The sequence below is a fragment of the Triturus cristatus genome, chromosome 3_1 (assembly GCF_964204655.1).
Source record: "Triturus cristatus chromosome 3_1, aTriCri1.1, whole genome shotgun sequence".
Taxonomy (NCBI): Eukaryota; Metazoa; Chordata; class Amphibia; order Caudata; family Salamandridae; genus Triturus; species Triturus cristatus.
Window position 1 is genome coordinate 906,361,521 of NC_140583.1, and position 26,560 is coordinate 906,388,080.

The 26,560-nt window shown below is 42.9% G+C and overlaps 1 protein-coding gene across 2 annotated transcripts in view; it reads left to right on the forward strand.

Moving 5' to 3' along the window:
* Nucleotides 1-26,560, forward strand: part of FAP (fibroblast activation protein alpha) — a 619,508-nt gene that overhangs the window by 248,135 nt on the left and 344,813 nt on the right. For both annotated transcript variants that reach the window (XM_085645424.1, XM_085645423.1), the window contains 2 exons: nt 20,041-20,145; nt 20,230-20,300. In XM_085645424.1, the coding sequence (XP_085501550.1) occupies nt 20,041-20,145; nt 20,230-20,300 (176 nt within the window). The remainder of the gene's footprint in view (nt 1-20,040; nt 20,146-20,229; nt 20,301-26,560) is intronic.

A 26,560-nucleotide genomic window follows, 5' to 3' on the forward strand; every position in this document is an offset into this window, starting at 1 on the left:
TTACGAATGCTTGAAGGATAGAGACAGCGCCTGAAACGATCGATCAACGTCTTGGCAGCAAGGTTCAACGGAAATGATCGCCAGCCAATCGCCAGTCCAGGCACACTGGCAGCCAATCGCCAATCCACGCACACCGCCAGCCAAGCTCCAGTCCATGCACACCACCAGCCAAGCACCAGTCCACGCACACCGCCAGTCCACGCACACCGCCAGCCAAGTACCAGTCCACGCACACCGCCAGCCAAGCACCATTCCACGCACACCGCCAACCAAGTGCCAGTCCACACACACCAACAGCCAAGCGCCAGCCTACACACACCGCCATCACATTTAGGATTTTTTTAGACAAAAATAAAAACACAAACAAATCGCAAATAGATGCAAATCTACAAACACAAAATCAGAAACTAAATACATTGCACTAACGCCAACCTTGAAACAGAATCAAATTTTCCAAAGAATACAGACCAGGCAGTTCACTTTACCACTCATGAATGCTCCCAAAAATTATTTTGCGTGTGGTACGCTCTAAAACAAGCAGGGACACACAGCCCAGGTTTAGAAGGACAGTCGGGGCAGTACATACGAATCTCCTTCCGCGTACCTCTTCGCCAACAGACTCTAAATCTCCTACTGGGAAAATCTTTTGAGGGTGTGGGAGGAATGTGATCAGGAAAGTGGTGATCTCTCCATCTAGCAACATCCTCCACCACTCCAACTCTAGGAACACTTGCCTGTTCCACTACAACAAGGCTGCCTATTACAGACTCCTGAAACTTAGCAAAAGTCATCTTTGACTCAGGGCAAGAATCCTGGAACACAACAAAAGCATTAAAGGTTGCCAAGTGGAAAAGATGGATAGCCAACTTCTTGTACCAAATGTAAGCCTTATGAAGAGCAGCGTAAGGTTCCAACCTCTGTTCTACTCTGTCAATACCACCCATGTACCTATTATAGTCTAAAATGCACACAGGTTTGCGCGCTTCAGCGACCTGACCCCAAACAGTCACAGGTGCAGTGCTTTCATCATGGATGGTAGTCAGCATGTAGACATCTCTCCTGTCTGAAAACTTCAGAGCAAGAAGCTCCTCGCAACGCAACGTACTGCACTGTCCCCGCACAAGCTTTTGACAAACAAGTTCTTTTGGGAAACCTTTACGGTTAGAGCGGATTGTGCCACAAGCAACAGTGTCCACTTTGGCCAATTCCCTGAACAACCGCACACCAGTGTAGAAGTTATCTACATATAAATGGTGGCCTTTGTTAAAAAATCCTCTACCAAGTTCCCAAACAATTTTCTCAGTCACTCCAAAAGTGGACGGACAACCAGGGGGGTTAATCCTGGATTCCTTACCGGTGTACACCCTGAAATTAGAGACATATCCAGTCCCACTGTCACACAGCATATACAGCTTAATTCCATAGCGTGCCCTCTTACTAGGAATGTATTGCCTAAAAACCAAGCGGCCCTTGAACAACACCAAAGACTCATCCACTGCAATTTCTTTCCCAGGAACATAGATCTCAGAAAATCGATCAACAAAGTGATCAAGGACAGGCCTAATCTTAAAAAGACGGTCACACTCAGGGTGATCTCGTGGCAACGCTAAACCATTATCAACAAAATGCATCATCCACAGCAGAAGCAAATACCTGTCACGACTCATGACTGCCGGAAAAATAGCAGTTGCCATCAAAGGACTAGTAGACCAATATGAAGACATTGATGGCTTCCTTAGCAAGCCCATCAAAAAAGTTAAACCCAAGAACTTCTTCATCTCTTCAAGATTTGTGGGAGTTCACCGGGTAGCTCTAGAGCGTGGCTTAAGACTGGCACTGTTGTCCCTCAAAAACTGTTCGGCATACAAATAAGTCTGCTCAACAATCTCTGCCAAAAACACATCGTCCATAAACAACTGAAAAAAATGTATCAGCAAAACGTTTTCAGTATTCACTCTACACCCTGGAACACCAGTAAAGTCTGGCAATGCCGGCTGCACCATGCCAGGGGCAACCCAGAGGTCATCACTTTCAAAGGGAAGCCTTGCAGCTCCAGCCTGCAGCCCAGATGCCTCTTGCCGCACTACACCAACGGGAAGCCTTGCAGCCGCAGGCTGCAGCCCAGAAGCCTCTTGCCGCACTACACCAACGGGAAGCCTTGCAGCCCCAGGCTGCAGCCCAGATGCCTCTTGCCGCACTATCGGCACATCAGTCTCCTCCTCTAACACAGGCACTTCATCCGCACTAAGAGTATCTTCATCATCCGATGACTCCATATGGAGAGAAAACTCACTGCCAGAATCGTCCCCAGCCTCCTCTGCCTCAGATGCAGAGTCAGTCTCTGAACCATGGTCAGAGGAAGACTCAAAAAGCAAACCAACAACCTGCTGAGCAGTAATCCTGCGGCTAGCCATTATACTTACTAAGATAGAAGACTGCACAAACAAGTCAACAACAACCAACAATGTGCAAACCAAGTAAGTAAAGAAATGTGTACCTTTATCACAAAGATCAATGTACTCAAAAACTATAGAATTCACTTACAAGAGACAGCTACACTCACCAGAACCTACTCTGCAGTGACACAGCAAAAACCAACGATATCCAACTAGAAAGAAGAAAAAAAAAATTACTCACAAGACAACAAAATACACATCGAGCACAAATGCAAACAGTTTTTGACACTCAAAAAACAAACATACTGCTATTATTACACCATTTGCTAAAAAAAATTCATGCAGAGAAATCAAACTCATTATATTGTACAAAAAAAAGTCACTTACCAAACTACACAAACAGTAGAACCACCAGTAACGAAACCGCAAACTGGAAAGACCAAAAGCCTTCACCTAGAACAAAAAAGTAAAAAAAAAAACATTACAATTGCAATACACAAAAAATATAACAATAAACATTATAACATGCTATGTTACTTCCCAAACGGTCAATCGGGTTGTGTGCCAGGTGGGGCAGAAAACAGCAGGAAAAAAAAACAGGCTAATCTGTCCCGGGGCGGGGGGGCCAAATACATATTATAAAAAATGTTGTATTTAAACTAATTCCCTGGTGTCTAGTGGGCGTTTCTGCCCCCCCTGGGACCAGAAACGGCTACACAAAAGACCGATCTGCCCCCAGGGGGGGCAAAAAAGTCTTAATAAAAATTTGGGCCCCCAGGAAGCGACCCTTGCCCAAGGGGTCGCTTCCTTTACGCAAAAAAAACATCCCTGGTGTCTAGTGGGCTTTTCTGCCCCCTCCTGGGACTAGAAACGGCTACACAAAAGACCGATCTGCCCAAATGGTCAATCGGGTTGTGTGCCAGGTGGGGCAGAAAACAGCAGGAAAAAAAAACCAGGCTAATCTGTCCCAGGCCGGGGGGGGGGGGCAAATACATATTATAAAAAAATTGCCCCCTGGAAGCGACCCTTGCCCAAGGGGTCACTTCCATTTTTATTTAAACTAATTCCCTAGTGTCTAGTGGGCTTTTCTGCCCCCCCCTGGGACCAGAAACGGCTACACAAAAGACCGATCTGCCCCCAGGGGGGGCAGAAAAGTCTTAATGATAATTTGGGCCCCCAGGAAGCAACCCTTGCCCAAGGGGTCGCTTCCTTTACGCAAAAAATAACATCCCTGGTGTCTAGTGGGCTTTTCTGCCCCCCCCGGACCAGAAACGGCTCCACAAAAGACCGATCTGCCCCCAGGGGGGGCAGAAAAGTCTTAATGATAATTTGGGCCCCCAGGAAGCAACCCTTGCCCAAGGGGTCGCTTCCTTTACGCAAAAAAACATCCCTGGTGTCTAGTGGGCTTTTCTGCCCCCCCCCTGGGACCAGAAACGGCTACACAAAAGACCGATCTGCCCCCAGGGGGAGCAGAAAAGTCTTAATAAAAATTGGGGCTCCCAGGAAGCGACCCTTGCCCAAGGGGTCGCTTCCTTTACGCAAAAAATAACATCCCTGGTGTCTAGTGGGCTTTTCTGCCCCCCCCCGGGACCAGAAACGGCTCCACAAAAGACCCATCTGCCCCCAGGGGGGGCAGAAAAGTCTTAATGATAATTTGGGCCCCCAGGAAGCAACCCTTGCCCAAGGGGTCGCTTCCTTTACAATACCAAAACATCCCTGGTGTCTAGTGGGGCATCCCTGCTCCACGATCGCGACGCTGTGCGCGATCGTGAAGCAGGAATGCCCAGCATTGAGACATCAGGGGAGAGGAAATACTCTTTCCTCTCCCCTGATGCCTCAAGGCATCCAAAAATAGCCCCCCCCGCCCCACCGGAGTCAAAACACCTACCTCCTTCGCTGGACGCGCTGGAAAGAAATGAATTCCAGTGCGTCCAGCGCTTCCTGATGACGTTGGCGTGCACTGTGCGCGCTGACGTCATGGGGAAGCGTGGGGGGGCTCGGGGTGGCAGCGGAAACTCTTCCGCTGCCATCCCCCGCTGTGGGGGCAAGATCGATGCCCCAGGGGGGAGCGCCAGCGCTTCCCCCAGGGGCTGTGCTCATGACGGAGCGGTTCCGTTATAAGCACAGCCCAACCGATGCTCATGACGGAACCGCTCCGTCATGAGCATCGAAGGGGTTAAATATCGTGTTTGATTAGTTAGCTTATAGATGGTTAACATGACCATATAAACACTTTACATATTGAGACACGCTGCTATGAAGATGCATGTGGTAATTTTATTTTAATATTATACAAAAATATTCCGTCATTTCATTTTGAACCCTTATATCAGCAGAAAAAGTGCTTTGGCAATGGGCAGCTGTTGAAGAATGGTGCGCCCCCTTGAAAGTCAGCAACGTTACAAAGGTCCTCATTAGCAGTGGACTGGAAATTCATCCAGTAATTCTTCCCGACCAACCCCCAATGAAGGATGCAGCCAGTATATGTAACTATGGGGGGTTGAGGGGTGTGTACTTTCTCTCCACAAATGTTGAGAACGCTCTAGCCCGGTTCTTCCTATTTAATGCTGGTCAGTAGGCCTTGATAGCCTGAGAGGAAAAGGGGTTAGTACATTTGTATCTTAAGGTACAGTGTGACCATTAGGATCACATAATAGCAGTCTGAGTCAGTAGTTTGAAGTTAAAAGGTTTAGTACAAACTCAATGCCAGACTAATATAAATAAATCTCAAGTGCATACTATAGAAGCACAGCATTATCAAAGGAAGACTAAAGTGATGTACAATATTGGTCCTCAACAGCAAAGAGCAGATAAGGATCTCTGTTGCAGTTGTAAAGCCACACAATCAGAGATGACAAGAGAGGACTATACCTCCCCAAGTCTAAAGGGGAATCTGACCAAACCCAAAGTAAGTTCACTAATTAAAATGCACAAAGAACATTCAATACACATGACCTTATATACATCATAGTACATTTCCAGTTCCCAAAAAAGAACTTGGCGCCTCAAACGCTACTCCCATATTCCAGTCTCAGCTTCCAAGGCTTCCTTGGATTCCTCCCTTCGTCTGATAGTACCAACTGGTAACACTCCCTTTGTTCTTCATTAAAATATTTCAACCTTGCCAATTCTTCCTCACCTGCCTATCTCTGAAATACAATGTGCTTTTCACTAACTAATGAATGCGTTTAGTCTGCACCTTCAGAGGAGAAAAACATGCAGAACAACAACTTTCAGGTTACTATTAAATATTTCAAATGTCAGCTTAAGGTCTACAATGACTCTGCACACACATATATGTCAAAACACACAATCAATGCACCTTCGATACCTTGAGTGGACCATATCTCATTAATATTATTGCACCACATGAGTACATATATATATATATATATATCTATATATATATATATATATATAGATCCCAACTGCCAACTGTTCCTGCATATTCTATGGGAAAGGCTCATTTCTAATTTCAGGTCCTTCAATTTGGGCAAACATTCTCTCTTCTGGCACTCAACAAATTACTAGCTCCGGGAGTGGAATATTTGCATAGCAAAGTGTTCCCTCTAAAACATTGCTTCACTCTGGTAGGTTTGTTTATAAAAAGGAAAGGGAGGAGTTCAGACATGTTATTAAGGTGCACAGATGGAATTCAGTCATCAGAAACTCATCTTTTGCCAGTCTAAAAGTTACTGTTAATTAGCACTTTCTTTGCTAATGTGCTGTGAAAGAATACTGTTTGGTGGCTCATTGGTCAGTGGCTGCAGTAGCAACACTTGTCCCCTAGACATATTTAGACCGCAGTCCCCTGTCACATTATCTGTAGCGTGGTAGCTTCGAAGGTGTTTGAACAAGAAAAACTCTCTGCGTAAGATGGATTGAGGATCACTGAGTTGAACACCTTCACAACATCTGAACGAGTAACGGCATCTGAACCCACTAGCCTCAGTAATGATCATGACAGATACCCTTAGAAGGCATATTAGTATGGAATATAGTTACCACTCTTGTGTCTGCTAGTATCTTGTGGACTACTTATCCAAGTGGAAATTGCTGCTTAGGAAACACAGCTCACTCTCTCTCTCTCTCTCTCTCCCTCTCTCTCTCTCTCTCTCTCTCTCTCTCTCTCTCTATATCTATCTATCTATATATATATATATATATATATATATATATATATATATATATATATATATATATATATATATATCAAGGTTCACAGGTTTCCCAAAGCGAGGTGCACTCTCAGGTCGGCTTCAATAGGGTCAGGGAAGGTACCAAACACATCCACCGTCAGCAGTTACCTGACGCGTTTCGGGCATACGCCCTTCCTCATAGGTTTACTGCGTCAGTCCAAACACCAACATAACAGACTCACCAGTATTTCTTCCCATTTTATTCTCTTGTGAATAACACTCAGGTGAGTAAATTCGCACAGCAATCTGGGACTGGTAGTCCAAACAATCAAACCCTCGTGGGCTGTTGGCATCAAACTGAAAAATGTCACGCATATAATCTGGATAGAAGGAAAGCTTCCCCCATGCTGCCACTCTGCCAATTAGATCCGTTCCGCTATCTCCCATAAGACAGCAGCGGAACCGCTGCATTTGCGGCGGTGCACCTCCCGACCGGGATGGCCGGATACATCAAGGTTCACAGGTTTCCCAAAGCGAGGTGCACTCTCAGGTCGGCTTCAATAGGGTCAGGGAAGGTACCAAACACATCCACCGTCAGCAGTTACCTGACGCGTTTCGGGCATACGCCCTTCCTCATAGGTTTACTGCGTCAGTCCAAACACCAACATAACAGACTCGCCAGTATTTCTTCCCATTTTATTCTCTTGTGAATAACACTCAGGTGAGTAAATTCGCACAGCAATCTGGGACTGGTAGTCCAAACAATCAAACCCTCGTGGGCTGTTGGCATCAAACTGAAAAATGTCACGCATATAATCTGGATAGAAGGAAAGCTTCCCCCATGCTGCCACTCTGCCAATTAGATCCGTTCCGCTATCTCCCATCAGACAGCAGCGAAACCGCTGCATTTGCGGCGGTGCACCTCCCGACCGGGATGGCCGGATACATCAAGGTTCACAGGTTTCCCAAAGCGAGGTGCACTCTCAGGTCGGCTTCAATAGGGTCAGGGAAGGTACCAAACACATCCACCGTCAGCAGTTACCTGACGCGTTTCGGGCATACGCCCTTCCTCATAGGTTTACTGCGTCAGTCCAAACACCAACATAACAGACTCGCCAGTATTTCTTCCCATTTTATTCTCTTGTGAATAACACTCAGGTGAGTAAATTCGCACAGCAATCTGGGACTGGTAGTCCAAACAATCAAACCCTCGTGGGCTGTTGGCATCAAACTGAAAAATGTCACGCATATAATCTGGATAGAAGGAAAGCTTCCCCCATGCTGCCACTCTGCCAATTAGATCCGTTCCGCTATCTCCCATCAGACAGCAGCGGAACCGCTGCATTTGCGGCGGTGCACCTCCCGACCGGGAGCCCACGAGGGTTTGATTGTTTGGACTACCAGTCCCAGATTGCTGTGCGAATTTACTCACCTGAGTGTTATTCACAAGAGAATAAAATGGGAAGAAATACTGGCGAGTCTGTTATGTTGGTGTTTGGACTGACGCAGTAAACCTATGAGGAAGGGCGTATGCCCGAAACGCGTCAGGTAACTGCTGACGGTGGATGTGTTTGGTACCTTCCCTGACCCTATTGAAGCCGACCTGAGAGTGCACCTCGCTTTGGGAAACCTGTGAACCTTGATGTATCCGGCCATCCCGGTCGGGAGGTGCACCGCCGCAAATGCAGCGGTTCCGCTGCTGTCTGATGGGACATGTGCACGTCGTGCTTCAACGGGTCTCTCCATTCCCGTCAACAGCGGCTGCCCTGCAGGGTCGGGGGCCCCCTTCATGGAGTTCTCGTCTGGATTTATTACAGGGGGCATGACCCGCTCGCCTTCATTCCAAAGAAATGGATTTGCCGTGAATACTGTGGTTTTGAAAGGTGAGAAAGGGTGATGAGGGAAGTAACTGCTTCCCTTTGGAGATTCTGGACTGTCGTGCAAGATAGGCCAATGAGGAGCAGCAACATGGATTGTGAATGTGCTAGAAATTCTATATGCAAAGCATGTGGCTTTCCGTGCGCTAAAAATAATAACATGAAGAAATGCACTTTTAAAATGAACTTGTGCAAGGTGCAGTGACACTATTGAGTTTTATTTAAATGTGCACCTTATCACAGAATTGCAAGAACAATGAAGGTGCATGCTGGTATATGCAGGAAAACGCTGAGCCACGTGATATAATGATGCCAAAACTACTAGCAATCCTACTCACCTGTGAACAAGGCAATCTGCTGAAACGCGTAGGGTTTAAATTGCTGCTTTCTCCCAGACGAATAAATGCATTGATGGAATCCAGCATTGGGCTTCTGTGTCTCTCTGATATGTGCACGTCGTGCTTCAACGGGTCTCTCCATTCCCGTCAACAGAGGCTGCCCTGCAGGGTCGGGGGCCCCCTTCATGGAGTTCTCGTCTGGATATATATATATATATATACATATATATATATATGTTAAAAAAGTTTTTTAGAGAACTTATAGATATATGTATGGTTATGGCTTTTATGATACGTTTTAAGGAACAAGGTTTGTTCCGTGGTAGCACATATTTTGTTTACATTTTCACTTAGCACTTTAAAATTGATACTTGTATAGCGCACTACTCACCCACAAGGGTCTCAATGCGCTTGTACGAATACCGCTGTGGAACCCATCCTGGCTTTCCCTGTGAGGCGGTATAGAGTTGAATATCATGTATATGTATACATATACAATCTTGCTGCTTTACAAAAGTTAAAACATAACCTAGACTTACCTTGGGAACAGACAGGAGTGTTTTATAAAAGGCAACCAGTAGACCACTGTACTGTATAAATTATTGTATTTGGCATGTATTATTTTATTTACAGTATGTGGCCATGTGGACAAAACGTATTTTATGAAAAGACATTATATGCTTTTTAATACTGTTTTTAAATGCTTTTCCAACAGAATGTTATGTATTTTACATGAATTTGTTCTTAAGGCATTTTTACCATATTTACAGTATTTAAACTCCCCTGATATTTATGGCAGTTTTTGCACAGGTATGAGATGGAACATCAATTGTAAGGCAATGTGTAGTATTTCGTTTATGTCTATACCCAAAGTGTCAGGTGCATAGCATTTTTTGCACTTTAAGATGGGAGGTGGCTCGCAAAGCGTGTCATGTGATCAAGGCCGTGTCAGGCCGAAACGCGTCAGCCGGTTGTGGTGGTTGAGCGTCAATAAAACAATTGCAGCACACTAATGTGTTTCGACTCCGTCTTTTTCCCAGGAGAAGGGACGTTACAGAAAAAGAAGAATATATATTTATATATATATATATATATATCCACACAAAAGGTTGCCCTTAATACAGGAAAGCCAACACAGTTGAAGGTAAGTTCCTGTCTTTATTGCAGGTCGGGACAAGCAGCGCATTTACTCCTCCTTGTAGCGCCAAACGTTTCAGGCCATCATGCCCTTGTTCACTGGCTTTGAACACAACGCTGCAGCTGAGCCAAACTATAAACCTCATGCCCCGCCCTGATGGGACTTCGAAATGTCTCATGGGAGAGGTAGTTTGTGCATTCTCTGTAGTAGTTGCTGCAGTTATGTTGTGTGCAACAATTTCCTTCCCCAAGTGAGTTACACAGAGGAAAGCGACAGCGTCCCTCCAATAACACCCCTGCAACAGCGGTCCTTCAACTCCACATGGCTCCCAAAGTACGAGAGCCGCAGTCCGCAGGTTACGCGGCGGGGCTTTCCTACGACGAAGGCATCGCCGCAATTTAACATCCACACAAAATGTTGCCCTTAATACAGGAAAGCCAACACAGTTGAAGGTAAGTTCCTGTCTTTATTGCAGGTCGGGACAAGCAGCGCATTTACTCCTCCTTGTAGCGCCAAACGTTTCAGGCCATCATGCCCTTGTTCACTGGCTTTGAACACAACGCTGCAGCTGAGCCAAACTATAAACCTCATGCCCCGCCCTGATGGGACTTCGAAATGTCTCATGGGAGAGGTAGTTCGTGCATTCTCTGTAGTAGTTGCTGCAGTTATGTTGTGTGCAACAATTTCCTTCCCCAAGTGGGTTACACAGAGGAAAGCGACAGCGTCCCTCCAATAACACCCCTGCAACAGCGGTCCTTCAACTCCACATGGCTCCCAAAGTACGAGAGCCGCAGTCCGCAGGTTACGCGGCGGGGCTTTCCTACGACGAAGGTATCGCCGCAATTTAACATCCACACAAAAGGTTGCCCTTAACACAGGAAAGCCAACACAGTTGAAGGTAAGTTCCTGTCTTTATTGCAGGTCGGGACAAGCAGCGCATTTACTCCTCCTTGTAGCGCCAAACGTTTCAGGCCATCATGCCCTTGTTCACTGGCTTTGAACACAACGCTGCAGCTGAGCCAAACTATAAACCTCATGCCCCGCCCTGATGGGAGTTCGAAATGTCTCATGGGAGAGGTAGTTTGTGCATTCTCTGTAGTAGTTGCTGCAGTTATGTTGTGTGCAACAATTTCCTTCCCCAAGTGGGTTACACAGAGGAAAGCGACAGCGTCCCTCCAATAACACCCCTGCAACAGCGGTCCTTCAACTCCACATGGCTCCCAAAGTACGAGAGCCGCAGTCCGCAGGTTACGCGGCGGGGCTTTCCTATGACGAAGGCATCGCCGCAATTTAACATCCACACAAAAGGTTGTCCTTAATACAGGAAAGCCAACACAGTTGAAGGTAAGTTCCTGTCTTTATTGCAGGTTGGGACAAGCAGCGCATTTACTCCTCCTTGTAGCGCCAAACGTTTCGGGCCATCATGCCCTTGTTCACTGGCTTTGAACACAACGCTGCAGCTGAGCCAAACTATAAACCTCATGCCCCGCCCTGATGGGACTTCGAAATGTCTCATGGGAGAGGTAGTTCGTGCATTCTCTGTAGTAGTTGCTGCAGTTATGTTGTGTGCAACAATTTCCTTCCCCAAGTGGGTTACACAGAGGAAAGCGACAGCGTCCCTCCAATAACACCCCTGCAACAGCGGTCCTTCAACTCCACATGGCTCCCAAAGTACGAGAGCCGCAGTCCGCAGGTTACGCGGCGGGGCTTTCCTACGACGAAGGCATCACCGCAATTTAACATCCACACAAAAGGTTGCCCTTAATACAGGAAAGCCAACACAGTTGAAGGTAAGTTCCTGTCTTTATTGCAGGTCGGGACAAGCAGCGCATTTACTCCTCCTTGTAGCGCCAAACGTTTCGGGCCATCATGCCCTTGTTCACTGGCTTTGAACACAACGCTGCAGCTGAGCCAAACTATAAACCTCATGCCCCGCCCTGATGGGACTTCGAAATGTCTCATGGGAGAGGTAGTTCGTGCATTCTCTGTAGTAGTTGCTGCAGTTATGTTGTGTGCAACAATTTCCTTCCCCAAGTGGGTTACACAGAGGAAAGCGACAGCGTCCCTCCAATAACACCCCTGCAACAGCGGTCCTTCAACTCCACATGGCTCCCAAAGTACGAGAGCCGCAGTCCGCAGGTTACGCGGCGGGGCTTTCCTACGATGAAGGCATCGCCGCAATTTAACATCCACACAAAAGGTTGCCCTTAATACAGGAAAGCCAACACAGTTGAAGGTAAGTTCCTGTCTTTATTGCAGGTCGGGACAAGCAGCGCATTTACTCCTCCTTGTAGCGCCAAACGTTTCGGGCCATCATGCCCTTGTTAACTGGCTTTGAACACAACGCTGCAGCTGAGCCAAACTATAAACCTCATGCCCCGCCCTGATGGGACTTCGAAATGTCTCATGGGGGAGGTAGTTCGTGCATTCTCTGTAGTAGTTGCTGCAGTTATGTTGTGTGCAACAATTTCCTTCCCCAAGTGGGTTACAGAGAGGAAAGCGACAGCGTCCCTCCAATAACACCCCTGCAACAGCGGTCCTTCAACTCCACATGGCTCCCAAAGTACGAGAGCCGCAGTCCCATCAGGGCGGGGCATGAGGTTTATAGTTTGGCTCAGCTGCAGCGTTGTGTTCAAAGCCAGTGAACAAGGGCATGATGGCCCGAAACGTTTGGCGCTACAAGGAGGAGTAAATGCGCTGCTTGTCCCGACCTGCAATAAAGACAGGAACTTACCTTCAACTGTGTTGGCTTTCCTGTATTAAGGGCAACCTTCTGTGTGGATGTTAAATTGCGGCGATGCCTTCGTCGTAGGAAAGCCCCGCCGCGTATCCTGCGGACTGCGGCTCTCGTACTTTGGGAGCCATGTGGAGTTGAAGGACCGCTGTTGCAGGGGTGTTATTGGAGGGACGCTGTCGCTTTCCTCTGTGTAACCCACTTGGGGAAGGAAATTGTTGCACACAACATAACTGCAGCAACTACTACAGAGAATGCATGAACTACCTCTCCCATGAGACATTTCGAAGTCCCATCAGGGCGGGGCATGAGGTTTATAGTTTGGCTCAGCTGCAGCGTTGTGTTCAAAGCCAGTGAACAAGGGCATGACGGCCCGAAACGTTTGGCGCTACAAGGAGGAGTAAATGCGCTGCTTGTCCCGACCTGCAATAAAGACAGGAACTTACCTTCAACTGTGTTGGCTTTCCTGTATTAAGGGCAACCTTTTGTGTGGATGTTAAATTGTGGCGATGCCTTTGTCGTAGGAAAGCCCCGCCGCGTAACCTGCGGACTGCGGCTCTCGTACTTTGGGAGCCATGTGGAGTTGAAGGACCGCTGTTGCAGGGGTGTTATTGGAGGGACGCTGTCGCTTTCCTCTGTGTAACCCACTTGGGGAAGGAAATTGTTGCACACAACATAACTGCAGCAACTACTACAGAGAATGCACGAACTACCTCTCCCATGAGACATTTCGAAGTCCCATCAGGGCGGGGCATGAGGTTTATAGTTTGGCTCAGCTGCAGCGTTGTGTTCAAAGCCAGTGAACAAGGGCATGATGGCCCGAAACGTTTGGCACTACAAGGAGGAGTAAATGCGCTGCTTGTCCCGACCTGCAATAAAGAGAGGAACTTACCTTCAACTGTGTTGGCTTTCCTGTATTAAGGGCAACCTTTTGTGTGGATGTTAAATTGCGGCGATGCCTTCGTCGTAGGAAAGCCCCGCCGCGTAACCTGCGGACTGCGGCTCTCGTACTTTGGGAGCCATGTGGAGTTGAAGGACCGCTGTTGCAGGGGTGTTATTGGAGGGACGCTGTCGCTTTCCTCTGTGTAACCCACTTGGGGAAGGAAATTGTTGCACACAACATAACTGCAGCAACTACTACAGAGAATGCACGAACTACCTCTCCCATGAGACATTTCGAAGTCCCATCAGGGCGGGGCATGAGGTTTATAGTTTGGCTCAGCTGCAGCGTTGTGTTCAAAGCCAGTGAACAAGGGCATGATGGCCCGAAACGTTTGGCGCTACAAGGAGGAGTAAATGCGCTGCTTGTCCCGACCTGCAATAAAGACAGGAACTTACCTTCAACTGTGTTGGCTTTCCTGTATTAAGGGCAACCTTTTGTGTGGATATATATATATATATAAATTCGTCTGGAGTGCTGCCTTGTTCAGGAAGACGAAGAACGGACCCAAAAGTTAGTGCCAATCACAATGGTTTTATTTCAAAATATTTCGAAGCCAGTCCGACATGACGCGTTTCAGCCCCCACTCGGGCCTTGATCACATGACGCGTTGCAAAGGGGAAATGCAGTTTTTAAAGGGGAAATACCATCGGATATGACCACATCATGGACAGTGAAGAGTTACATGAAATAACAACATCGCCGTCTAAATACTCCAGAAGTTCTGCATATTGTGGATGTGACCCAGTTCATACAAATATTTATAAATAAATACCTATATAAATATAATACAAATATATATGAAAATAAATATATCTTCATATCAAAAATAAATATTGACGAATTATAAAATTTATAAAACTGTCTGTTATATACAGTGATAACAATAAAATATCCAAACTGTATAAATTGAACCAACACATCTTTAAAACTTTGATAGTTCATTGTGCAGTACGATAATTTCAAAAAATCTTTGTCCATGTAGAATGTTGGAAGTCCAATTACGTACTTTCCTTCTTATAGCAAAATCATGCCCCAGTGGGCCAATACGTATTGAAACTATTATGATCATAAAATCATTATCCGATGTATTTCCCAAAAAAATATACTGCTTAGAATTGATAGGGTGTTAACAAATGTGTATTTAAATATAGCAAACTACCCATTAGTAGATAGGGACAATTAAAGTATATCTTGTCTTATCGCCGATCCCCCACCAAAAAATAGGATCTAAAAATTATTCTGAAATTGATCTCTTAAAATTGAGATTGGAGTTCTTATGTTAATTTTCCACTTTTTGTTAATTTTCTATTGGTTTGTGTTTTTATATTCTTGTTGATTTTATCTTTCTTTTTCCATTCGTGTGTTTATACTCATAAAACATTATTTTATAGGTTCAAAAAAATGGGAACTGTAGATTTTTGAGTTTCCACTGTATCTATTCTTAATATATGACCTAAAAGCTAGTGAAACACCTCCATATTTACTATTTCCTATCTCATAAGAGAATAGAAAAGGGAAAAGGAACTCCTATAAAACAATTGGAGAGACTCCATGTTCCTTGTGGGATGATTATATGAGCCCATATTGTATCATTCCCTAAAGGATAGTGAGTACAATGAAAAAACACTATTGATCTTAATGATGACAACATTAACAGTCAGAAGGAGAATTTATAAGCATGTAAAGAAATCCTCACTTGAGTTAAGACCATTCGGGTTCTTCGTATCCAGTTCTAAAATATACCTGGTTTCAAGTAATCGAAGTTTAGCCTCCCGATTACCGCCCCGTTTCAGAGGTAAAATTGAGTCGATGACATAATATTGCAAGGAATTGGGGTTACTGTTGTGTTTGCCCTCAAAGTGCCTGGCTTCTGGGTAGGCCTGATCTTTGTTAGAGATCGCTCTAATATGCTGTAAAATTCTTTTATGGACCGGCAGCTTAGTGCTGCCAACGTACCTGAGCCCACAGGGACATTCCAAAATATAAATTGCAAATTCGGTTTTGCACGTAAGTCTTTTATTAATCTCAATAGGTGCGGTCTTAAATGGACTTAAAAAATGAGTTTTACTGCAACCGAATTTGCATGCTTTACAGCTTGAGCATTTTCTAAAGCCTTTCACTTGTGACAACCAAGTGATTGCCGGGACGGATTCTGGACTATTTTTTACCAAGCCATGTCTCAATGAAAATGCTTTCCTAAAAGTTATGGCTGGTTTGCAATTGATGGTACCTCCAATAATTGGGTCGCCCTGTATCAAGTTCCAGTTGCGGCTAAAAATCCTTCTCAATTCTTGATGCAGTCTACTATAAGTGAGGATTACTCTTGATTCAAACTTGGGGGTCTTATCTGATGTACTCTCACCTTTGACCTTCGGTAACAATGCATTAGATCTAGATATAAGTCGTGTTTTCTGCATGGCATCCTCTATAGATTTTATAGAATAACCTCTAACAAGGAACCTCTGTTTGCTAGCTTCTTGGGCAATGTCACATTCCGAGTCGGAACTACAAATGCGCCTAATGCGGAGCATCTCCCCGTAGGGGATGCTTCGTATAAGGTGCGAAGGATGATGGCTCGAGGCATGCAAAATAGTATTGCCGGCCGTCGATTTCCTGTAGAGTCTAGTGGATAGTATATTGTTGTCAATAAATATCTCAACATCCAAAAAACAAACAATCTCTTTGCTAATTGATGATGTGAATTCAAGATTAAAACAGTTGACATTAAGTAAATCCACAAAGTCTTTTGAATCTTGCTCCGTACCTCTCCAAACAAAAAACAAATCATCAATATACCTCAAATATAGCACAACATGTTCTTTGATCATGGCTAAGTGGTCTCCTTTGAGGACCTGCTCCTCCCACAAGCCCATGTGCAAACATGCATAGCTGGGGGAGAAGCAGGCCCCCATCGCGACACCTCTAATCTGTTGATAGATTTGATTGTCAAACATAAAGAAATTTTGCTCCAAACAAGCAGATATCATCATCATGAGCATTTTGTTATGTGCCGCACAAACCATGGGCCTCAAATTCAAAAAATGTTCTATTGCCCTGAGGCCATCATAATGCCTTATCGAGGTATATAAGGATTTTACATCCAAAGTCATCAGGAGCATATCATCACCCCATGATAAATTATTGATCTTGCGGAGGATATCTGAAGTATCCTGTACATATGATGTCAAGCTGCAAACCCATTCCTGCAAGAAAAAATCTATGTACTTGGAGGTGTTTTCCATTAAGCTGTTAATAGCGGAGATTATCGGTCTACCCGGTGGAATAGTAGTGTTCTTATGTATTTTAGGAATCAAGTAAAAAGTTGGAATAACTGGGTGTTCCTTCTTTAAAAACCGATATTCTGCCTCCGTTAATAAACCCCCACTTTTCCAAGCCAGAAGTTTCAAATAGTGCTCTTGCCAAGCTGCTTTTACCACGTTGATGTTGCTTTTGCGGTAGCAAGCTATATCTTTTAGTTGCGTTTTTGCTTCATCCATATACAGTTGGCGTGGCCATAGGATATATTTCCGATGTGTGATTGACATAGAGAAAGGCATCTCTGCCGAAACGCTTCTGTTGCTGGTCATCTGGTCATTGAATAAATCTTGTTGATAACGCACCCGGGAGTGCGATATTTTCCTTTTTGGATTAAATGGAGTGGAGCAAAATATATATATATATATATATATATATATATATATATATATATATATATATATATATATATATATACACACACACACACACACACACACACACACACAGATATCATAACATCCTGTTATGGTGGTAATGTTTAAATTGATAAATGGTTTCTGAATTTGTGTAAAGCTTATTTACTTTCCGTGTGGGTAATTTTTAATATTCATTATTCATAAGTAATTTTCAACATGCATCATTCATAAAATGATTACATGTTGTTGTATTATAGAAACATCAAAACAGGATGTTATGAGATGTATATAGTCATATAATGTGTTCTATCCTGATAAAGGACTAAAGTGAAGCGGCTAAAAATATGGACTACTAGTCGATGTATGATTTAAAAGTAAAAAGCTATAAGAGAAGAGTCTGAAAGATATAATGTTTTATGTGGTCAGTAGCAGTGCAAAGTAGATACCAAACACATTACAATGGATTCCCTCTTACAAAATTTTAAATGTCTAAGGATGTATGTAGGGTCTACTTGGTTAGTTTTTCAATCTTTTTATGTGTTTGTTGTATCTTTTTCTGTGAAAACTTCCTTTCCTTAAATATGTTTCATAAATGATTATATGTATGTACTTGAATGAATTAATATACTTATAATAAATATATAAAGGATTAAAATTTAATCTATGGATATTTTTGTTGAGACTCCCAAAGTTTAAACCAAATTATTCGAATGGATGTGTTGTATAATATTTATAATGATTTAAATGTCTATGGTAAAGTAGCCTAACCCCTTCTTAGGAGTGTATTGGTACACCTTTACTCAACCAAGATGGAATTCCTATTATTTTCTAAGAACAACAAACAAGATACAGTACAAACCTGCCTCAATGACATGAACCTTGATGGATTTGAACTACAACTCTCACTGAATGCCCAATTGCTTGGACTCACTCTGGACACCAACCTCTCCATTAAAGAACTCATTGTCAAAAAACACACTGATGGCCTGGTACCAGCTCTCCCAAATCAAAGCCAAACCATTCCTTCCACAAAGTGATTTTAGAACTGCTGTTGAGCACTTGTTCTTTCTCATCCGGATAGTGGTAATCGTCTAGTCTATGGCCTCCTAGACTCCACACTAGCACCCCTTAGACACATCCTAAACACCACAGCACATCTCATTCAGGGCCTGAAGAAATATGGTTATATCACCTCGATCCTGATCAAACTCCATTAGCTCCCATTTCATCCCACACCATCTCCTAAAACAGTTGCATCCTTTACAAAGCCATCACAAACAGCAACCCTGGTTATGGTGCAGACAACCTCGCCATCTCTGGTAGTCCCAGCACAACCACAGCAAGGACACCATCAAAGTGCAGACTATGAAGAGTAAAAAAGAAAAGAAAACAAGACAACATGCCTTTACCGTCTATGCACCCATGATCTGAAATAGCATCCCCTTGTCCATCAGGACCTCCCAAATGCTGCTACAATTTAGGAAAGGTTTGAAGACTCACTTCTTTAAAGAATACTGTGTCACAATGCATTAACCATCCACAACTCAGCTTCCTTTTCTATATCTCATGACTTTAAGCTTGTCTCAACACTTAAATTAAAAGGGTTGATGCACAGAATCTGGGCCAAGTCCCAAAGGAAGGAAGGGTGCCTTTGTGCAAATAAAGAACTCCTTTGTGGCATACAATTAAAAGTCAAAACCATAAAGATTTATTCAAAAGTTAAGAATCATTATAGAAGTCAAAAATAGTTAGTCAGTCATATTCAAATCATCATCAGTAATGGATCGTAATATAAATTGTGCAAGGGGTAATACATAAGGTTGTCACCAAAAGTAAGTAAATAGCTAGAACTAACATATAGTTCAGCAAAGAACCAGCATAAATCTACCCAGCTCATAAGTCAAGGAAAGTCTATGTGTAAATCAGCAAGAGGACCAACATGAAATCTTTCTCTGAGGAAAGAGCCAAAAGGCAGCCCACTTTGGAGACTGCTCGGCTGGATAGGCAGAGAAGTTCTGGCACACATCACACAAAGGGCAGATTTATTTGGTTTCAGACAGTGATAAACCACACACTTGAACTAATCACCATTGGGGAAATTGCATTATACGAAACAAAGCACATTTACGAAACACCTACATCATTAATAATAATTGAACACCATTAAGCCTACAAACAAGGAAAATTACATTGCACTTTTGAAGTGAAGAAAATAATAAGCTGTTTAAGCAAGAATGAAGCAAAGTTGTGGCCTGAGAATAAGCATTGAAAATGTAACTTGTGGGGTACATCTGAACACAGCCTCCTTCTTCAGAAACACAGATCAATACATTTTATCGTGCAACTTCTGCATCAACATGAAAGTGAAATCTATTTCTTCCATGTCTTAAAAAAGAAAACTTACTACTAGAAGTGTGAATGGGAAAGTTCCTTCATGAAAAATAAAAGAACAGTTTTTCTTCAGCAGCTTTAAAATGGATGTCAGTGCAAGCAGGATGAGTCATGCTAACGTAAATGCAGCTAAATAAACCTCATTTCTAATTAATAAAAAATGCTTTCTCAGTTGCCTCTCATCATATACAGCCCTCCGCTGCCTTCATTTAGGAATGTACATACATACATAAATTAACACCGTATAAAAAAGTGTATTTTATGTATCGGAAGCAAAAGGTCTGCTTGTCTGAAGCTAAGTCCAAAAAGGAAGATTTAACTGTCTAAAACGCTTAGCTGCTTAAAATGCCAAGAAATGCAGCATCTGTTTAAATTTTAGCTAACCATCGTGATTTATTCTTTTGTTGCAGTTCTTCCCTTCGCTTCCAGTGTTTACTTCGGATGGTTTATCATACTACAAAATTTTCAGTGACAAGACTGGATACAAACATATCCATTATATCAACAATTCTGTGGTATGCTCTTATCATAAAACTCTTACATTCAGATTATAGTTTCAAAATGAACAGTCTTACATAGCCCGATATTTTTTGTTTTAGGGGGATGCTGTACAACTTACCAGTGGAAAATGGGAAGCAATATACATTTTCATGGTTACAGATGATGCAATGTAGGTATTCTGCATTTGATACAATCATTTACTAATATTTGTTTTTTTAATAAATGTATACTTTTTTCAGACAAACTACACAATTTCATTTTTAATCCATGGACATCTGCATCATGTTCTCTATATGCAACCGATTAAGTAAGAGAGAAACCGTGGTAATAACACAGCGAACAATTGATTATTTTTCAAAGCAAAAGAACAAAATTAGAGCATGTGACCATGCTCAGTGATAAATGTTTTGCCAAACAAATATTGTACCTTTATGTTAGCCGTCAAATCTACAGAGGTCCCCTTCTTAGGCAGATGTAGTACAACTGAAAAAGAAGATCTCAGTCCGGTAATTAAGGGCACAATTACAAGATTGGTGGTCCAACCGCCAGACTGCCATTGCGGTGGATGCTAGAATTTCCATCAAGCAGGCGACATCCTCACAGCCGGATCTAGGAATGACCGCCGGGCCGGTGGTGTGCCGATGGTGCTCTTAAGGCAGTGGCATGGTTAGGTGCCCAGAGTGAGCCTGTAGGCAATGCATTGTACTGCAGCACCTACTCTGACGTTCACGCACTGTTGACCTGCACCATGTTCTGCATGGCACACGGTGCTTGCATGACAGTGCAGGCATAGGATGGGCACAACATGTGCCCCCAGCCACACTTTACAATGGGCTACAACAACAGGGGGTCCGGTTTGGGGCCCCTTACCAGCCTTTCAGATGACCTTTCCATGGCAGGGTTACCGTCATGGAAAGGTCATCGAAAATGCAGCTTGTAATTCTGGCGGTGATGCCTGCATCGACACCACTGCTATACCCCGCTGCTTTCCTGACTGTCGTCACCGTGAGATCCATGAGCCTGTCAGTGATAGCGGTCTTTCAGTGGGCATGAGGTGGTCTGACCGGTCTAGTCCTAAAAGGGCGGTCGGTCCGACGAGTAGGTGGCGGTTGGTCCACCACCACGAGTAAACCGCTGTATTCGTAATTGGGGACTAAATGTTTTGGGCATCTCGGTTAAACTTAAACATGAACATTTACCGTCACTAATGGAATTTGGCAGTCCAGCTAGCATACTGCGAATTCAGAATTTGTGGGAATTTCAGGGTAAATCACACCCAAACTTAGTCCGATCAAAGCCAGAATGTTTTTTAGGTTTCAGTTGGGAGGAAACAACCACTCCTGTACCAATAAATGAAAGCTAATTTTTGTGCAAGAGCCTATGACTTTCTGAATGTTGCTTTTATCTGTCTTGCAGAGTATATGCTTGCCTGACAGGTGGAGTAATATGCAGGTTCTTCTCTACTGGACCCATAGCTTTGTATTTGATTTCTTGAGCACACTAAGTTCTACTTTTGGCAAATAAAGTGTCATGTGAAAATTGAAAGAAAAAAAACAAATATATATATATATATATATTTATACATATATATGTGTATATATATATTCACTGAAAAAACCATAGGTTTCACACATGTTATAGTTAGCGGAAATTTTACTGATAAAAAACCAGTGAAATTGCCCCGTTATAGTTAGTGCTGGCAACTATAACTCACGCGACCGCAATCCTCTGCTGATGCTAATACTGTATTTAGACACTTATTTGCCCATGTCTTCTTCCATACATTTTTAGCTATACATATATTACAAATATTTTTTTTTCATAAAGACACATATGTCATCAGCAGAAGATTGCGGTCGCGTGAGTTATAGTTGCCAGCACTAACTATAACGGGGCAATTTCACTGGTTTTTTATCAGTAAAATTTCCGCTAACTATAACATGTGTGAAACCTATGGTTTTTTCAGTGAATTTGCAAGGTTTTTTAAATGCTAATTCCTAACTATAACGTGTGTGAAACCTATGGTTTTTTCAGTGAATTTGTACGGTTTTTTAAATGCTAAGTTACTTTACGCCATTCGAGGCGTGCGCGCCCACTTAACGCAGTTCGTTCCGTGCACGGTTTTTATCAACTTTAATAAGCCCTGTACATTTGGTGGCCTTCGGCCACCAAAAGCACAGGGGGTGGGGTCAATGTGGATAGTGTTTTTTTTATTTCGATTTTATAATTTCATGTTGCCAAAATTTAGTTGTTTTTACCTATTAATAAGCCCTGTACATTTGGTGGCCTCCGGCCACCAAAAGCACAGGGGGTGGGGTAAGTGTGGATAGTGTTTTTTTTATTTTATTTTTTTTACCGTACGCTTACGGTAAGCGTACGGTAAGCGTACTCGGCGAAATTGCCGAAAAAAAAATAAAACCGTTTTTGCTCTTGGGGGATGTTTGGGGACTCCCTCAACAATCAACATGACTGTGTGGGAGGGAGTTGTCAAAAATGCCCCGTAACATGTTTTTGGGCATCAAGTTTGAGAAATAACTCTCAATGCGAGAGACAAAATGGCGGACGCCGCTTCCTGGTTTCGGCCGATTCGAATGTTTACTAAGATCTAAGAGCCAATCGTTTTCGTTTCAGAAATCTTTATTTCGATCACAGATCATAAAAGATACATAGCAAAATATGGACAATTAAAAAGTATTAAACATGATGTGATCCAATGAATTAAGACATTAAAATGCATTAAGGGAAAAAAGGAACCGAAGGAAACATCAGCACCCCGAGAAAGTAGTAGGGAGGGATTTACAATGTATATCTCTGAAGACGATGAGGTAGGAGAAACAGACGAACCATCCTTGAAAGAGATATTGACTTCAATAAAGAAGCTGCATACAGATATAAAAATGGACACTCAAAAACATCATGTAGCTATCCAAAAACTACAAGGGGCTGTAAATAAAGTAGGTAGTACCTGTTTAGCAATCTCTGAAAGGATGGCATCAGTTGAAACCCGGACCGACCATCTAGAAAAGGAGGTTACTTACCTACAAAAGCAGGAAAAAAATCAAGAAAGTATCATACAGGATTTAATGACAAAGGTTGAGGAACAGGAAAACAGGGCAAGGCGAAATAATCTGCGATTCCTAGGGATCCCAGAAGGGGCCGAAGACAACGACCCTAGGGGGTATGTGATTAAACTCTTAAAAATATCTATTCCTGAATTGCAAACTTGGGACCTAGAGAGAGAAGTTCAAAGAGTCCATCGTTTTCCCCTCACTCAGTCAAAGAAAACACAGAACCAATCAAAATATCCAAGGGCAATGTTGGTATTCTTTGGAAATTACTTACTTCGAGATTCTATATACGATCTAGCTCGTACTACAAGCAAGAGAGAGTACAATGGCAGTACATACTTTGTCAGGCCAGACTTCGCCCATGCAACTGTTGAAAGAAGATGGAGACTGCGGCAGCTATTTACTCCATTTGAACAGACTGGAGCTAAAGTATATCTACAAAATCCTGCTCGACTAAAAATAATATTTAAGGGGGCAATCCGTAGCTTCACGAGTGAAATCCAAGCGGAAAATTATCTCAAAGAAATTTCAGAGACGGTTAAAAAATAGCATCTGAAAACGAATAAGAATTAATATCTTTCTTATAAATATGTATTGCACAAAAAGTATTTTTTATAAGAATAACCCTACTGTGAGTAATTACATGAGATCAATAATAAATATAACTCATGTAGGAAGTAATATCCGAAAATATACTCAGTAGGATTATAATCCTGGACTTAAAAGATCTCTTTATTCTCTCTTTCATTCATTTGAAATATAAAATTCACGCAGGGTGGGGGGGGGAGCACTGAGGCATACTAATCTTCGGGCGCCCACACCTGGTTCCGGCTGGACCCAGGATGCCTCAAGTGGAGGTAAGGGGGGGGTGGGGGGGTTGTTTGGGGAGGAAAGGGGGGAAAAAATCATCATCAGAAAAGGAAAGTAATCTAAAACGGGTGGAAAAAAAGAAAAATGATGCGCATAGTCACAATTAATGTATGTGGTTTAAATGAGGCAAGGAAAAGAAGGGAGGTGAAAGAATATTTTAGAACTTTGCAAGCTGACATCATCTGTGTTCAGGAGACGCATATAGAGATATCACAGAAATCTCTATTGGAACACCTGGGATATAAAATCTTGACTTGTACGACTCAGGGCACCAGAACACGTGGGGTCGCAATACTAGGACGGGGGAATGAAATCATACTAAAAAAACAACAGGTAGATAGTCATGGCCGATGGGTCTTGGCGGAGTGTCATATACAAAATTTTAAGTTTACGTTATGCTCTATTTACGCACCAACAGTTGATGACCCGGAAACCCTTATTTATATAAATTCTCAATTACCAAACTGGTCTCTCCCCATTATACTCTGTGGTGATTTAAATATAAATGGTATTAATGGATTGTGGAGAGACGATCCTGTAAGGTTCATGGGCAAAAAGAAGAAAACCCATAGAGCATTGATACAACTTATGCAAGACAATGGTTTAATTGATATTTGGGAACATAAAAATGGAGGAGGAGGCAGCACATATTATTCGGCCCCCCACAAAACCCTAGCTCGACTAGACTATTTTTTGATTTCTCCTTCGATAATACCGCAAGTGAAAATTAAAAAGATGCCCAGATTGATTTCAGATCATAATCCGCTTTTTTTGGAGATCTCTATACCAAACTCACAGAAAAGAATAAATAGCTGGACTTTTGAGAGAGCATTGTTACAGGATACAGATTATGTTACACATATGGAAACTTGGTTAAGAGAATTTTTGGAAAATAATAGGGATACAGCGCCACCTCAAATAGTATGGGACGCAATGAAGGCAGGTATCAGGGGGGAAACTTTAAGTTACTCTCTTAGACGGAGTAAACAGGAAAAAGAAATTATGGAGAAGAAGACAAACTTAGTAGCAAAACTAGAGGAAGATCTGGTAAGAAGTATAAGAGGGAAGGAAGATGTGACAAAAGCAACGCAAAAATTAGCTTTAGCCAAAGCAGCAGTGGGTGAAGTATATGCTGCAAAGGCAGCTGGTAAATACTTAGCTAGAAGAGAAGAGCAACATGAATATAGCGAACAGGTAGGACGAATCCTGGCGATAAAAACCCGGCAGGCAGCTACTCAGGGGCAGATAACAGAAATGATTACTGAGGCAGGAGGACTAGTAAAAACACCAAAGGAAATCTGCTCTGTATTTCAGAACTTCTATAAGAAACTGTATACTAAGGATCATGGAGAACCAGAAGCAATAGAAATCGAGGGATATTTAGAATCCTCCTCTCTAGATAACCTTACAGAAGAAGACAAGAACTCTCTGGAAATCAATTTCACCCCGGAAGAAATACAAAGAGCTTTCATGGATCTCCCGTCAGGAAAAGCAGTCGGACCTGACCTAATACCATTAGAATTTTATAAGAAATTTTTTTCAATTCTAAAAGCAGACATTAATAATCTAATGGGGTTAATACAAAATGGGGCTGCCCCTCCTGGGTCTTGGGGAGAAGCTTCAATGGTGGTGTTTTTAAAAAAGAATAAAAACTCTATGGATCCCGGATCATACAGACCAATCAGCTTAATGAATAGTGACACTAAGGCCTATTCTAAAATTCTGGCAAACAGGTTGAGTACGATAATTGGGAAGATAGTAACACCCTGGTAACATGGGTTCATACCGGGGAGGGGGACAGCTGATCATATTAGAAGGGTATTTACGTTGTTGGATGGTACGACGGCCTCACGAGACCCTATGTCCTTAATATTGCTTGACGCTGAAAAAGCATTTGATAGGGTCTCGTGGGATTTCTTATGGGCAACATTGAATAAATACAACTTTGGGCAAGTCTGTATAGGAGCATTAAAAGCCCTGTATAAAAGTTCAAGCATTAGATTGAGAGTAGGGGGGGAACTGAGTGAAGTAATACAAATTGAGCGTGGGACCAGGCAAGGATGCCCATGTTCCCCTCTACTTTTTGCTTGTTATATAGATCCATTTATTAGACATATAGAAAAAAATAAAAATATCACCCCAATTGTATTGAATGGATATGAGACCAAAATCTTGGGATATGCAGACGACTTAGCAATTACATCATCAACACCAGCTATAGCAATAGGAGAAATTGAGAAGGAGGCTAAGAAATATGGATTATTGTCAGGATACAAATTGAACCAAGGGAAAACACAAATAGTCTTAAATCAATTTGCAAGAATTAATGATGATAGAGTTATAGAGTCTGCGGTCTACTTAGGGGTTATTATAACATCCGATCTAACTAAGGCAGTGGAGAAAAATTTGACCCCATTAATTAAAAAGGCAAAACTAGATTTAGATAGGATTGACAATCTACATCTAACAATTATAGGGCGATGTAATGTTA